Source organism: Aplysia californica, unplaced genomic scaffold, assembly GCF_000002075.1.
Source record: "Aplysia californica isolate F4 #8 unplaced genomic scaffold, AplCal3.0 scaffold00021, whole genome shotgun sequence".
In the NCBI taxonomy this organism is placed as follows: domain Eukaryota; kingdom Metazoa; phylum Mollusca; class Gastropoda; order Aplysiida; family Aplysiidae; genus Aplysia; species Aplysia californica.
The window spans coordinates 217,952-234,379 of NW_004797291.1; the positions used below are offsets into that span (position 1 = coordinate 217,952).

A 16,428-nucleotide genomic window follows, 5' to 3' on the forward strand; every position below is an offset into this window, starting at 1 on the left:
CTTGCCTTTGGTCGGCTCAGCTGACAGCGACACGAATAAAAATAACATAACATGCAAACACATTTATTCTGAAGCTCAGGCCCGAAAACGAATAACATTATGCAGAAAGCGCCTTTCATTGTGTGATAGGGGGACACAGTGTGTTAAGCTTCACTTTAAACTTTCAGTGAAGCGTAGCGAAGAAAACAGCCCGCGCGCAGCCCCCTGCATCGAATGCATTCATTGAGTCACGTAAACGCACGGGTGACAGAACACAGTCAGGCGTCACGGAAACGTTCAGTTACCTTCTGCTAAGCACAGGCAGAAAATTGTATTGTAAAAAAAAAAAAAGGATATAAAGCCAAATTGTGGAACGCACGAGTAATGTTTATAGTATTTAGCTGACCAGAAACCAATACCCTAAATTACGAAACTGCAATTTTAAAAAAGAGGGAAAAAATGTGCTTTGCACATTTGAACAGCACGACGATATGTAGGAAAGGTTCAGTTACCTTCTAGTAGCAACTGAATTTTAAAAGAGCATTACAGACAAAATGATATGAAATAATACTACAACTTTTTTATATTATACATGTCTATTATAACATTTAACTAACCAGCTTGAGGGAGACGTGAAATAAAAAAGGGGAGGGGGAGAGGTGTTTGCAAGGAAATGTGAGTGTACATGTAAGTAGTTTAGGCTCCCACTGACACGATGTAGAGCAATAAGGAGCCTTGCTCCTTCGACCCAGCTTGTCAGGGACAGCCTGGGCTTAGATTGATACAACGTCACGTCCCAGATGTCAGACAATGACACCCGCAAAAAAATCTATCAACTCTAGGATCGAACTCTCACTATCTGTTAGAAATGGCGGGAAACTAGACATTTAAACCACAGACATTGGTCATCAGACATCAGGTGCTTGAAACAATATAATAAGAATAACCAACAATCTTGCGATATGAACGTAAAATAAAGGAACTCTAATATTCTGAAACATTATTTTGTTGTATATCATTTTGTCAGATGTCTACGCCTTTGGCTCATTTTAATTTTACGTAAATCGGTACTTTTTGTCAGGCATCGCCACAGACCTTTCCTAACCTGTACAAAATATTGGTCAGCTCTTAGATGAACACAGACACTTTTGACATTTACTGTACATTTAGCGGCGATCCATATTCAAAAATGTATTATTCTATACCAAAAGTCACACCTACACATACACACTTACACACTCACACAAACACAAAAATCCACACAAACATATTATACAGGTATACACACACACATACACACACACACACACACACACACACACACACACACACACACACACACACAAGAGGGAGAGACAAACGCTGGAACAGAAACAGAGACAGAGAAAGACGAAACGAGACAAAGAAAGGCGCCCCTCACCTTCGTCCATCCACTTGTTTCGAATTGCTGGGGCTCATAGACTTTGCCCGCGGTGTCATGGACGAGTCAGATCTGGCCTCCTCCACACTGGCACCTCTGACCGGCGTGCGGCCTCGAGACCTAATCTCCGCCTTCTCCTGAGGCGTCTTCTTGGTCAAGTCTTTGATGGTCATCGGCTGGTGAGATTTCACGGCAGGGAGATCTTTAACTGATTTAGGCTTCACCTCGATGGGTGCTCCCTTAGTCGTGTCTTGAGGTTTTTGGCCGGCTTTTGGCTGCTGTGCAAGGCCGAAGGCTTGGTTTGTCCTGTTGGGAAGTCCTTCTACCTTTCGAGCCGTTCTCCTTTGCCGCCTCGCTTTCACAGGTTTGGCGTTGATGATTTCCCCAGTCTTTTGGAAGGTGGAAGTCATATTGTCACCTGGCATCATAAAGCCTTGAGGTTTGGGCCTCCTCCTCATCTGTACAACATCTTCCTCTGAGCTGCTTTCATCGCTATCGTCCACTTCCTTCTCGTCTTTCGGTGCGTCTTTGAAGCTGTCGTCATTAGCGGAGTCTGTTTTGGAGTCTGGTCTCGCTTCTTCCACGTTAATCTCTTTCACCGACTTCTGTTTATCGGTCGGCGTTGCTCCCTTCTCTCCTGCCTCCTTCTTCTTGTCCTTTTCAGTGGCATCTTTTGACGGCTTCTTCGTCACCCCGGGTTTCTCCTTTGGACTCTTCTTTCCTTTCTCATCTTTCTTTGGTGCATCTCCTTCCTCCTCGCCCCCTCGCCCTTCCATGAGACTCCTAGCCGTTTCCACCAACTCTGCAACAACCTCCAGAGCTTTCTCGCCTTCTCCAGGTGACGTCGTTGGAGGACGCTGATCTCCTGGAGACATATCTGTTCTTGACTTATCCAAGTCTAAGACAATGCTCTGTTCTCGCCTGGGCTTCATGCTCGCGGATAAAGTCGGCTCACGGGACGGTGGCTCTGGAGGGGGAGGGGCGACGTCAGTTGACGGTTTTCCAGCTTTTCCCGTCGTCTTCTCTTCTGTCTTTTTCTCCTCTTCCTTCTCTTTGTCGTTCGCCTTATCTTTAGTAGCACCTTTAGCATCTTTCTTCTCTTGTATTTTTCCTTTCTCTTGGGTTTTCTTCTCTTCCACAGCTTTCTTTTCCTTGTCTTTTTCTTGAGGGGTCGTCTTTTCTGAAACTTTCTCCTTTTCTTTAACTTGAGGTTTCTTTGCTTTCTCCTCTTTTTTCGTCTTTGCGTCTTTCTCGTCTGCCACGGCCCCTGCTATTGCCGCCGTTGCCATAACCTCTCCGGCAGCATCTTCAGTTTCCTCGTCTCCTCCTCTAGCTCCAGATTTATCCTCCTCCTTTTTCTTGTCATCCGGTGATTTCTTTGTTTTCTTCTCTGGTTCTTTCTCAGTCTTGGCGGCGGTCGTTTTATCTTCTTTGCCTTTGCCTTTCACATCTTTCCCCTTGGGTCCCACCACGATAACAGCAGCTCCTGTAATAGCTTTCCGACCGTCATCAATTCTCTTCGTGACCTCCTTTTTGCCTTTCCCGTCTTTGCTTTTACTAGGACCTTTCTTGCCATCGTCTTTTGCTTCTCCTTGCTTGGGTTTTTCTTCCTCAGATTTCTTTTCCTCCTTCTGTTCCATGTTATCATCATCTTTTCCCTTCTTCCCATCTTCCTTTGTTTGCTCTTCTTGCTCCTTCTTCTCATTTTCCTTCTTCTGTTCTGACTCCGTCTGTTGTTGTTCTTGATTCTTCAGCGTCTCCTGCCGTTTCTCTTCTGCCAACTTCTTCTGCTCTTCCTGCTTTTGCAACATTTCCTGCTTTTTCTCTTCTGCGAGCCTCTTCTGCTCCTCTTGTTTTTTCAACATCTCCTGTCGTTTCTCTTCTTGTTGCCTTTTCTTTTCCTCTTGTTTCTTTTGCATCTCTTGTTGCCTTTCTTCTGCTAGTTTTTTCTGCTCTTCCTGTTTCTTTAGTTGTTGTTCTTTCCTTTCTTCCTCAAGCCTCTTCTTCTCTTCAAGCTTCTTCGCCTTCTCTTCCTTTTTCTTTTCCTCTTGTAGTCTCTTTTCTTCTTTCTTCTTTTCTAATTCAAGTTCCTTGGCTTGTTTCTTACTGTCCACCTTGGGCTGTGTGTCGCCATCTGACGTGGCCGCGATAACCTTAGGGTCGGTAGCGTCCATAGTAACCTCCTTAGTGACTTTACCGACCTCTTCCTTCTTCACGTCATCCTTCACTTCGTATTTCGCTTCCTTCGCCTCCTCCGCTTTTTTACCCTTGGTTTGCTTCCCTTTGCCTTTCCCCTTTCCAACCACTTTCCCTTTCCCGCCTTTCCCGTCAGTCTCAGAGACAACTGTGACAGTTGCAGCAGTCGCTGTCCCCTCTCCTCCGCCTTCAAGTTTTTCATTGACTTTGTTATCGTCGACCTCTCTGCCTGTGTCGATGTCCACTTTCTCGTACTCGCCGTCGCTGCTTCCCCAGCTCCTCTCACCATCGTCCTCAGGCTCTGCACAGAAGACACAAGAGACACATTGTGAAAAATAATTATATGAAACATAGGAACATTTCAGGGGGAAATTCACAGCTACATTATGTTTAAGACGAGAAGGAAAAATAAATTGAAAGACACGTGAGAAATAGGCTAAAACAGCACTAAACTCATGTTCCTCTCTTAATGAAATGATTATTAAGGTTCGAATGGGCGTAAAGAATCGAAACAATATTTCGTAAAATCGTTCATCATTTTATCGATGTAGCTACATTTAGTATCATATTAATAATAATAATAATGACAGTGATAATAATAATAATAATAATAATAATAATAATAATAATAATAATAATTACAATTATAATAATGATATAAGAAAATAGCAATAACAACAATAAAAATACTACTACTACTACTACTACTACTACTACTACTACTACTACTACTACTACTATAATATAGGAATGATAATAATAATACGAAGAAGTAGAATAATAATAATACTAATAATCACTTATTTAGCGCTCTCTCAATGGTGACTCCATGAGCTGTACAATTTAAATAAAAATCAAGAGCTGACAGAATATCACCCCCACGGGGCAAAGCTACAGAGCGAAGTGTCTTCAGGCCATTCCCCAAAGGCTGGGCATTGACATGTTCTTATGCACTGTAGAATTGCAAATGGGCTAATTCATCAATGTCATGCTCATAAACTGGGGCTGAACTGCAACAGGGAACTGCTAGTTTTTCTTTCCTAATCCTTACTACCGTCATTTTCCCTCTACTTCTTTTGTATGTTTGTCACACTCTTCTGACTCGCTATTTTCGGGGTGCTTTGATAGTCGAAGAAGGCTTGGTGTTGTTGAAGCTAGAGAGGTGAGCAGAGTAAGCCTGATTCCCTTTAGGAACTTCTCTGTTGACATCTACCCCTTGGCGCTCATCATATGACCTTATGTAGTTGCGAGCGCCGTAAAAACTCTACTAAAACTACAACAGAATATCACGTTTCATGCATACTGGCCCATTCAATGTAGAACAATCTTTTTAAGTACCTAATATGCACCCATAATCTTACACAAGAACAAATACACAAAAAACCCAGCCCCCCCCCCCCCCCCAAAAAAAAAAAACAAACTTGGCTGCTGGTCAAAAAAATTTTTGAAAGAAGTATTAAAACTTGTTATTAAAATAAGGTTCAAATAAATGTGTTTTAAGACGAGTTTAAAATGTGGTCAAAGTAAGCGCAACTTTTAAATAGAGTGGGAGGGAATTCCACAACGAGGCAGCAGCTGCCAAAAATACTCTGCCTCCAATTTAAAACAAAAATTACAAAGCACAGTGTTAATTTAAAACAAAAATTACAAAGCACAGTGTTAAGGGGTACTTTATTAATGTCCCGTTATTTCCGTTTTTTGTGTTTGTTTTGGCTTTTGCTTTAAAAATCGCTTTCTCATTTCCAATAAAAAAAGATGGTGAGTCCCATTAAACTGTCTCACAAAAGATTTTAAGAATTCCTGTCTTGTGATTTTGATTTCAATTTTTGCACAGTGTTTCTAAAACAACTGAGCGTGCGTCTAGAGCCACTGACCATTGTGACGTTTCCGTTACGCATGCTCTGGTCCTTTAACGACGCTTGAAGACGTTTTAGACCACTTATGAAAAAGAATCATATCTCTGTTGTTCATAAAAATTATTCAGTTCTATTTTTAAAAATCTGAGACTGAAAAAACAAAAGAAGAAAGAAAACCAACCAAAACACAAAACAGAACAACCACAACAAAATCTAAAAACAAAACAAAACAAAAACAAATTAGAACATGCACACTATGAAATACACAAATTCGTGTTTATCATTTGTGTATGACAGTTTGAATTGGTCTATAATATAGACTCTGGCATGCTTTCTGACATATTTGACTGTAATGTCATTTATTTTAAACGCTAAAAACTCAAGGCGTAAATACAACTTAAACAGAGATGGGGACGCTCACCTTTCTTGACAGCCGACTTCCTCTTTCGGCCAGACTTCCTGGCGGACTTGGCCGAGCGGTAACGAGCAGACTTCCGAGAGCTGACCATTCCTTTGATCTTTTTGCCGAGTTTGGCGCTGTTCTTGTTCCTGTCTCCCTTTTCCTCGATCTCTTTGGCGCTCTTCAACTCCTTCCTGCCGTGTCTCTTGGAGAAATCATCGTCTTCATTCTCCCCATCCTAGGGGGTAGATAGATAGATAGATAGATAGATAGATAGATAGATAGATAGATAGATAGATAGACAGATAGATAGATAGATGGATAGATAGATAGACAGATAGATAGATAGATAGATAGATAGATAGATAGATAGATAGATAGATAGATAGATAGATAGATAGATAGATAGATAGATAGATAGATAGAGACAGATAGATAGAGAGGTAGATAGAAAGATAGACAACATATTCGCACACACACAAATACACACACACACACACACACACACACCCAAACACACACACACACACACACACACACACACACACACACACACACACTCACTCACACACTCACTCACACACACACACACACACACACACACACACACACACACACACACACACACACTCACTCACTCACACACACACACACACACACACACACACACACACACACACACACACACACACACACACACACACACACACACGCACACACACACACATATATATATATATATATATATATATATATATATATATATATATATATATATATATATATATATATATGTGTGTGTGTGTGTGTGTGCAATGCAATAGAAAAAAAAGCATGTTTAGAACCTTCCCCCAAAGTGCATTAAACGGTATATTTTCGCCATGATTGTAAAATGGAGCAAGTTTACAGTTTATATCCCTTTATTCTTTTTATCCTCTCTGATTATTTAGCCACCACCGCGATGATATTTAAGTGTTCATGACCAATTGAAGACAATTCTTTTAGCGTATGAGGCAGAGGGTTTCGCAAGGCTAAAAGTTATAAACCGTATCAAAGGCAAATGAGATATTCGAATGATACAAGGGAGACAAAGAATTTCTTTCTTTTTTTAGCATTTTGAGAAAAAACATAAAATGCTTGCCTACCCATGTTTGTCCAAAGAGTAACTTATTTTTCAAACCTGATTTTGAGTGAATCACCAGGTTTTAGCAGTGGACACACATATGGGTAAGAAAATGCGTAAACAGTTTTCAACACACTATGCCACAATTCAAAATGAGTCGGGCTGTGACATCCCATGTTTAACCCTCGCACCTTTCAATTATAAAAACACAAAGAAAAAATAACGAGTTCGGGGTAAGTTTTTCAGACTGTTACAGCTATTTATATAATATGAACGACATATCTGAATGTGTAGCTATATCCTTATCACAAGTACCTTTGTTCTATATTTTAGTTTTACCTTGCTCCCCGGAGACTGACCAGCGCTGCCTCCGTCCACCTGATCTTCCTGGGGGTCAAACAGAAAAGAAATACATGTACATGTACATTGTACTTAGACGTTGTACATAACAGCATGTCTGCTCAAGGAAGTAGCTTAAATCTTAAAGAATTTTTAAAGATTCAGAAGCGTTTTTACATCACAGCCTCAAGAACCACCCCCCCCCCCTAAAAATGTAAGTAAATATATTGGTGTCTTAAAAGGAAAAAAATAATGTTCAAACTGGATAATGGAAATATATTAAATCTATGCCAAATGAATAAATGTAAAAAAGATTAAAATGGTATTACTGAAAACATTCACACTTTAATATTAGATCCAAAGCTCGCTGTGCCAGTAAATATAGAATGATGGGTATTTAAGAACTGTTTTGTTGTAAGGTTTGCAAAATGATAAAGTGAGAAACGAAAGAAGAAAGAAACGCAAAAATATGTCAAGAAGTGTTTTCCAGGTAGTGATTACTAGGGGAATTAAATTCTGTACAACACGTACCTCAACCCCACTGTCTGGAGATTCTCTGTCTTTTTTCCAGATTTTCTTGACTTTCCCTTCCTTGTCGATGACCCATACCCTCTTCCGGCTGTCGAATCTACGGTGTTTTCCCTCCGATTTAGGTCGTTTGATCTTGGGTGGTTCATCATCCTCTCCATCGGCTAGATAGCGGCCATCTTTCCCCTTTCTGCGACCACCCATAATGGTGATAGTTGTGTAAGGGGGTCTCTCTCCCCGGGGGGATCTGGGGCCATCATCATCAACGATATTTTATTTTATTTCATGTTTCATGTCGTGTCAAGAAATCCTCTTTGTCCAGTCCACCTAAGCCTATACGTCTTTATGTCGAGACCAAAATTAGGAGAACGTTTTTTGTTCGTTTTGTTTTATCTTTCAAGTTCCTTCAACATTTTCATTTCTCCCATTCTTTTTACGATAGTACTGACGTTTACGTAAGTTCATAATGGAAGCAAACTGCTAGAAGTTGTATTCATTTTCCCCTGTGACTTTCTAGCTCTAACGGTCATGAGAGCTGAGTTGAATTTTAGGGTAAGCTGTATAAGCCTGTCAGAATTTGATAACAAGATTTTTAAAATTTGTTCTGTAGTGTGTATTTTGTCACCTGGAAAATGTATTCGACAGCATGCGGAATACTGACTGGGTAATCTAACATTATGTCCTCAGGTTTGTTATTGTTGCCGTTTAAGGAAATTGGGATCCATAAAAGAGAACCCTTTTAAAGAGAAGTAGGGTCACGTAAATATTTTTTTTTATGAAACTCACACACGTTTTTAAAGTAAGCTACTTTTTCCGTATCTACAAGAAATTCTTAAAACATCAGGATACAACCTGTAAAATATTTTACAAAATATTTATTGTTTTTCTATTTGCTAACGTTAACTACCTTTGCGCGTTAATAAATAACATTTTCCGAGACAGGATAAGTGTACATTGCTTTCTTTGGTAGACCAGGAGAAACCGTTGAAGGCCTGTTTAAAGTTTGAAGTCTTTATTCTGCTTTAGCAAGTTGGTCTTGTTCATTCTCGATTAAACAGACGGTTTAATGTAAATGAAAAACCTGTGCTGTGGACTTCCCGCGAATTTGTCTTTTTACTTTCGCACAAATCTCTACGTCATTGTCGGCATCATATCATCATCATATTCATCAGCATCGTTACCATCATCCCGTTTGTCTACTACATAATGTATATTATTAACTTACATAGATCATTTATAATTGATGTTGTTTTAACTCACAGAAGCGGCATATGACAGGAATTTTAAAACACATACTATGTAATTTTTAAATTGGAAACGGCACTATGTATATGTTGACAGGAGTGGTATATTCCTTGGTCAGTCTTTTTTTGTATGTCTCTCCTTACTGAGCTGTTTACAAGGAACTAGCGAGCCCCTTTGGTTGCTCTACAATTTTGTGTCAACTTTGCCTCAAGGCAGGAATTGAAATTGAAGTCAAAACCTTTTGTCAAGAGCGCACAGCGATTTAAATTTCTGCAAAGGAGCACGAAAACAGCATGCAGCAATTCTTGGAGAATAAGAAAGATTTGGAAAGGATAATGCATACGTTTATAGGCGAGGTCTCTTTTAAGGATCAAAAGCGAGGGACAAGAGGTTGTCATCCTAAAACGAGTGTTCAATTGCAGGACGCAAATATTCATAGAAAATGGTGTTTGTTGTGGTTATTTCTTCAGTCACTCTCCGGCATAATTCCGGAATTTACAGAGTGGAAACCGAGTATCTTCCTGACTCTCTTTGAACCTTAAAATAATAATTTATGGTGTAAACAACGTTAGTCATCGCCCTTGAGATAGCACCGGTTAACTCCAGCGGAGCGTAGGAGAAGCCACAATCTTATTCAGTTGCATCACGAAGAACCCTGGAGGTCAACGGGTTGTTTAGCTTTAGTTCTAATGTTTTAGGAGCATTCAGACCTGTCCTTGACAGAGTATATTATGGAACGGATACATAATTATAAGATTTTTATAATGCATTAGCGAAAAAGAGTATAACATCTTGTGGATAGAGCGGTCCTATCACGAGAGCGACAAATTCCATATAATAACGTTGAAAGGCACATAATGAGTTAAAATAGTTAAGTCCTAGGACACAATTTTAAAAAAGATAAATTTCCGTGGCGATCCCACCTGTAGAGAGACACACGCGCTCTTTCTTGAGATCAAATTGTCAATTGCATTGGCTCTTCGCTGTACTAAACGCCTACATGAAGAAGCTTGGCTGCAAAACACACACCAACCACCACCCTCCCCCTCGTACTCGGGGGTTTCACACGTACCGTCCGGTAAGAAGGGAAAGCAGGCAGAAAACATTTTGAATGGAACAATAGCAATTCAAGGTCAATGTTTGTTAACCATTTATCCTTTTATGGCCAGCGCCCACTTTTGCCACCTTAAACAGGTTAACATTTTCGCCCCCCCCCCCCCCTCATCTTCATTATTTCCAAGTAGGGCATTCAATAATATCATAGATCATAGATATAATCAAACGACCTACCGGCGAGTGGCATCGCACTGGTTGGCAAGCATTGCGCGAGGAAGACAATTCCAAAACGGTCGTCATTTCACTTGACCAATGACCAATTTCATATGTTTATCTTAATATCAAATAAGAAACTTGTGAAAACAAAACAAGCGTATTATGTTTTGATTGCCGAAGTAATAATACTACTAATAATATATTGCATTTTGCAGAGTTCTATCCCACACGAGTTTAAGCTCTGTGCGCTTTTCTGTACGAAAAAAAGATCTCGGAAATTGCCTAAAACTCGAAATTAGAATATTAATATAGAACATTCCATATTTGAAACTAGAAATACATGATTGCGAGGTATTGCGAACGCAACAACACATGGTGTACGGTTCTTCCACAGTGTGCCCAAGACTGTCTTTATTATGATGCGTTGGTGTAACAAAACATGAGTCTGTTATGACCCCATTCTTTTTTTCTTTTTGTAACAAGTTTTGTTAATGGTAAATTTTTAGAAACAAAGATAGGCACATAGACGAAAGCGAGTTTCTACGCTAACCTTACCGTTCCTTCGTAGCCCCCCACTTAAGATTATTGTTAGAAAGTTATTCACATTATTTGGATATACTTAATGACACACAATTAATTCTGTATGATGTCAGTGTCATATTTTGTGTTAAATCACCATACATTATTAATGTTGACAATCACTGTGCTTGTGTTAGACGAGATTTAATACATGTGTTATACTATATTAATATTAAATGTATCCACTGCCATGAAATCAAAATCAATATTAGTATTGATTGGTTTAGGTTTTAGGTCAGCACCAGATTTGTGTTGAATTCCCCTCTGTAATATTAACAGTTATGGTGCGATTTCAGGTTTTTAGAAAAGATATAGATTTAAATTCGCGATCTATTTCATTTTTAACATTCTATTGAATCATTTTGGTAAGTTGTTTGTTTGTTGACAGTAAACTAAAGCTGCACGAACATTTGAGAGGTTAATACATTTTTCATGCAGTTGTGTATACAAGCTGTCATTATGTACACATATTCCGAAAACAAACCGACAAAAGATTTTAATTCTTACAAATCAAGAATTATCTCTAAACCAGTTAAAGTGAAATACATGTACGTGAGATTGAGGCATAAAGATACGTTGTCAGGAAAACAGTAGGTTCAGTGAGATATCTTCAGTCAGTATAAACAACTCAATAAATGTCAGTCCTGTCACATTCATGATTAGAACAAATTCAAAAGAAATCATCGTGCATGTTAGATTGTATTCAACAAATCACCAATGTTTAATTTTCAAGTCATTGAAAAGGAGGGAGGGGTGGTATAGCAGCCATCTACCTACAACCCTATACAGAAGGTAAAGCGACTCCTACAGATCCCCATCATTTTGAAATCCAATCCCATGTTAATGCAAAATCCTATCTCAAGTCTGAACATTTTATTTTAGACTATACTTTCGTCCAATTGTTCGACATGTTATAACATGTGAAAAAAAGTTGGTACAAATTATGGTATTCTAGAAGTTAGACATCTATCCCCATCTTTTCCATAACATCCCCCTCCCCTTACAAAAAGAAACAATTAACAAGCAAAAGTTGATTGATTATTGTTAAAACATAAGTCTGGAGCTTTTGACTACTCATTAGTGGGCACTGAAGGATAGGCAAATTCAATGAGTAACAGCTATGGTTTAAGCTTAGTCTTACAAAACAAATGATAGTATTCAGGGTATATTTTATAAGTATAAAAAAAACAGGGGCTCATAAAATTATGCTCAACTTATTTTCACAAAAATTACATCTTTACCAATGTTAAATAAACCCTGACAGTATGTTTATAACTTGAACGTTGTAATTAAGCTTTCGGACACGACGAAAAATGACAACTCATGAATAATAATTCCATTCTCTATGTCTCGTTTTCTTAGTCAGCTCGAGACACTTTCTGTCTGACAACAAGACGTACCTGTCTGGATCGTAACGTCCATCCTCGTCGTCCAGAAGTCTTTTCTTCTTCTTTTCCTCATGTTTCTTCTTATAGCAGCACAGTATAATGATGAGAAGGGCAATGAGCAGAAGTCCAGCAACCAGCCCCAAGACCCACCATGGAAATTCTTCCGCGGCTGTGAGAGGAAGGAGTGGCCGTGACAATGTGCCGTGCCAGATAAGATTGTTGGCTAAAGAAAGGTGCTGAGAGGGAGGAATGTTAACTCCCAACAAACCTACCACCAAGTCTTCATCCACTCAACAAATTGACTAACCGACTAGTCAACCAACCAGACAGGCGAAAAACCAGGAAAAACAATCAAGCAGCCAATAAACCAAACAACTTCACTGCCAACCAACCAACCAACTAACCAACAACCAACCAACCAACCAACCAACCAAACAACCAACCAACCAACCAACCAACCAACAACTAACCAACCAACCAACCAACCAACCAGCCTACAACCCAGCCACACTACCCACACACCCCACACATCCAACTAATCAACACTACTAATCACAGCTAATCAACTTTAACTAACGCACAGATACAAAAGTACTGACAAGTACCAACAGCAACAGGAACAACAGAAACGACGACAACAGCAGTAGCAGCAACAACTACAAAAAACAAGAAGAAGAAGAAGAAGAAGAAGAAGAAGAAGAAGAAGAAGAAGAAGAAGAAGAAGAAGAAGAAGAAGAAGAAGAAGAAGAAGAAGAAGAAGAAGAAGAAGAAGAAGAAGAAGAAGAAGAAGAACAACAACAACAACAACAACAACAACAACAACAACAACAACAACAACAACAACAACAACAACAACAACAACAGCAACAACTGCAACGACAACAACAAAGATTGGAGACTTTAGAAATACAACAACCAAGACTCCCAACTAAGAGAAAGCAAACACATCGATCAAATTTTAAACAGCTTTACTTTCTCGGAAACTTTCCCAACAATTGTCTCTTAAATACACGTGCCACAGTAAAGATGAAGACATCTTCGTCGAATAGCATAGTTTAAAAGTGTTCCAGTTTAGTTGGTACTGAAAGGAATGGGTTCAACTGTGTTTCAATACTTTATGGCCATTCATAAGTCGTGAACCACCACATTTAATACCCATCTCTCCAACAGGACCAAGACGAGTGGATGGGGAGCCTTGGCAACTCTCGAAAACTACGAAAGGTTGAAGAGTATCATGATCGGGATTCGAACTAGGTCAGCCACCCACAAGGTAGTTCAACATGCTACTGAGTGTTGGTGAGACCTTCTCCGTTTGGTATAGGTGACTGATATAAGAGAACCAAACGTAAGCATACCGAATTAGCACAGGAATACATTTCGACCTTTGTTGAATTCTATAGACTGGCTGGGCGATGTTTGGAAAGAAGTGTAAGGTGTTGAACAAGGATATGACATGGTGAGCCCAGTGCTGTTGGCAGTCCCCCAAAAAACGTCTCACATCCCACAAGACTATTCAGCTGTTTTGACGAGTAATCTTTTCAATTTTAAAAAAATTAATAAATTATGGCAATTTTACGTCCACATCGACATTTTTAAAAAGATATTAGGGAGGCGGGTTTTGACCCTGCCTGTCAGGGCCAAGCCGGGCTGAAAGGGATGTAGGGTCCCAGCAGAAAGACAAAAATGTTTGATTAAAAAATTATTCCTAGGCCGAAATCGAACTCAAGTCTTCTGTGTGAGAAGACATGCGTCTAACCGCTACACCTCAGACTCTGGTGACGAGTAATCTGATTTGTAAAATAATTTGTAATTCTATGAAAGATGGTAAAACTTTTAAAATAGAATAATATTATGAAAGATAGCATTTGGTCAGTATCTGATACTGTTTTGCTGTTTTGCATATTAAATAATATGTCCCTTTGGGTCTCTGGGGTCCACACCAAAGAGACGCATACATTTCTTACACCACAAAACCTACAAAATAACCATCCATCTAAATCACGTAAACTTACGTCAATACAACACAGCCAAGGTTTCTTCCTGGCAGTAGTGTATCCAGACCGGTTTACAAGCACAACTCTGCCAAGATACACACCTTCGACCTGTGGTACGAGCCGGTGCGAATGACCACCGTCCTGTTAATCTTGACCACTGATCAGCTCACCAGTACATAATACTGCACAGCACGGGTAATCAATTTAAGCAGTCACGGATTAGACCTTACAGAGATTATCCTGTCGTCCTCATAATCTACCACCCTGCACTAATTGCAGGGAAGATTCGGCTATAGGAAGATTGGTGGAAACCTAGCACACAAAAAGAAATAGCCTTGTTCACAAAATATGCCTTGATAGAAATTAAGGCAAATTGTTTTTATCGTTGTATTGGGGAGGATCATATTTCAAGGGTTTTTTAAAGCCTGTTTTTAAAGACTTGTAAGCCATTTCGGAGGTTTGCCAAAGTGTTCAACGACTATAAAACTGAACTGAGATCAGGAGACAACTTGAACTCTCACAAAAAGTCCCGTGTGAATAAATGATGATGACCGGACTATGTGATGATAATTTCATCCGGTGCGCTAGATTTGACCCTCACAGGTGTTGTTAAATAGTTTGAAAAACAAAGGCGCAGATATTAAGCCTCTTAAAAGGGAAAGCAAAATGGTACACTGCAATGTTTACCATAGGATAAAGCCAGGATCCTTCAAATCATCATATTATGACCATGGTCTCATTCACAGCGTCAGACTGACTGACAGACTCGAGTGTGGTGGCGTATTTATAAAGAGTTTAAGACTTCATCAAAAGAAGACCTGAGTGGTGCATTGATCTTTACACCTTAGCTCGGTCAAAGCTACACATTGTATAATAGTATGGCACCAACTGGAATATGAAAGCTAAACGAAACAGAAATAAGTCTACAGTCGATTTCTTCCTGTTATACGTGGGGTTTTTTTAAAGTTAAAGATACAGTTAGGGAGTAGATCCCCAGCACTGTCCTAAATGGGTGTGCAGAAATTTTTTTTAAAAAGATATCATCAACTATTTACGCTTGCAAAAGTGTTACCAATTTTTTTAAATCGAAGAATGTAGATAAAATAGACGTGTCAGCTTCATTATCAAGTCCATTCATCAGTACCTTCATTTAAAGAATTATAGTTTGGCACATTAATATCTCGGTCTTTTTTCTGACTTTCATGTATTTATCCACCCATCTTTCAACGCATTTTTCTTCATTTTATGCCATACCCTTCGTTTAATTAAATAAAGTACTTACAGCAGCCACCTGGAAGGAAGGAAAAGAGTGATGATTATCATACCAAAGAAAACGTTTCCATTAAAACAAACAACAAATCATTGAGTACATAGCAAATGAATTTCGTAATTGCAAAAACGAGGATAAGGGTAGTGGTTGTTGAATGTGAAAGAGGAGAAAAAGTGCCTGAGTGGTGGTGGGAAGGGGGTGATGCGGAGGTAGGGGATGGGTTGAGAGGAGGTTGAGAAAGGGGGGGGGGATGGGGGGATTGTTGGGACATACGAAAACGGAAGTTGTCAAGGTGAATCGTGGGAACCATATCAGTATGATCAGTTTCTGTATAACAGCATGGGCCGGGAACACAACACAACAAGATGAGAAAAAATTTAATCGATTAATACGAAAAGTATGCAACATTGTAACATCTACATTCCACTACTTGGATGAATTGCACATTACAGCTTGCACTAAAAAAGTTAATTCCATTTTATTAATTAATCTCTTTGGACAAAAAGCATCGCTTGTTCCCTCAAATAAAAATATCAGTCAAAAGTAAAAGACGTAGACTTCTGATCTGTAACAAAGAAATATACAGAACGTCATTTCTAGAGTCACCCATCAACATTCTTCCATCTTAGTCATCTTGTTATAAGTATTCATATGACCTTAGAGCATGCATCAGAAAATCATTGAGTTACTATGAGAATACTGAAAATAATATTTTTTAAAATAATAATAATAGATAGCATTTGTATAGCGCATATCCCCGCTCAACAGCAGGCGCTATGCGCTTTACACTATATTATTACCCCAGCAGACCATAGAACACTCCGAAACATTCTCAGCTT

At 39.2% G+C, this 16,428-nt stretch overlaps 1 protein-coding gene across 1 annotated transcript in view; it reads right to left on the minus strand.

Moving 5' to 3' along the window:
- The window catches only part of LOC101850459 (microtubule-associated protein 1B-like), a 39,198-nt gene that overhangs the window by 6,777 nt on the left and 15,993 nt on the right, over positions 1-16,428 (minus strand). Inside the window, exons 8-13 of the mRNA XM_035972269.1 lie at positions 15,602-15,610; positions 12,338-12,494; positions 7,845-8,088; positions 7,314-7,361; positions 5,873-6,089; positions 1,400-3,896 (exon numbers count right to left, since the gene is read on the minus strand). Coding sequence (XP_035828162.1) covers positions 1,400-3,896; positions 5,873-6,089; positions 7,314-7,361; positions 7,845-8,088; positions 12,338-12,494; positions 15,602-15,610 — 3,172 coding nt within the window. The remainder of the gene's footprint in view (positions 1-1,399; positions 3,897-5,872; positions 6,090-7,313; positions 7,362-7,844; positions 8,089-12,337; positions 12,495-15,601; positions 15,611-16,428) is intronic.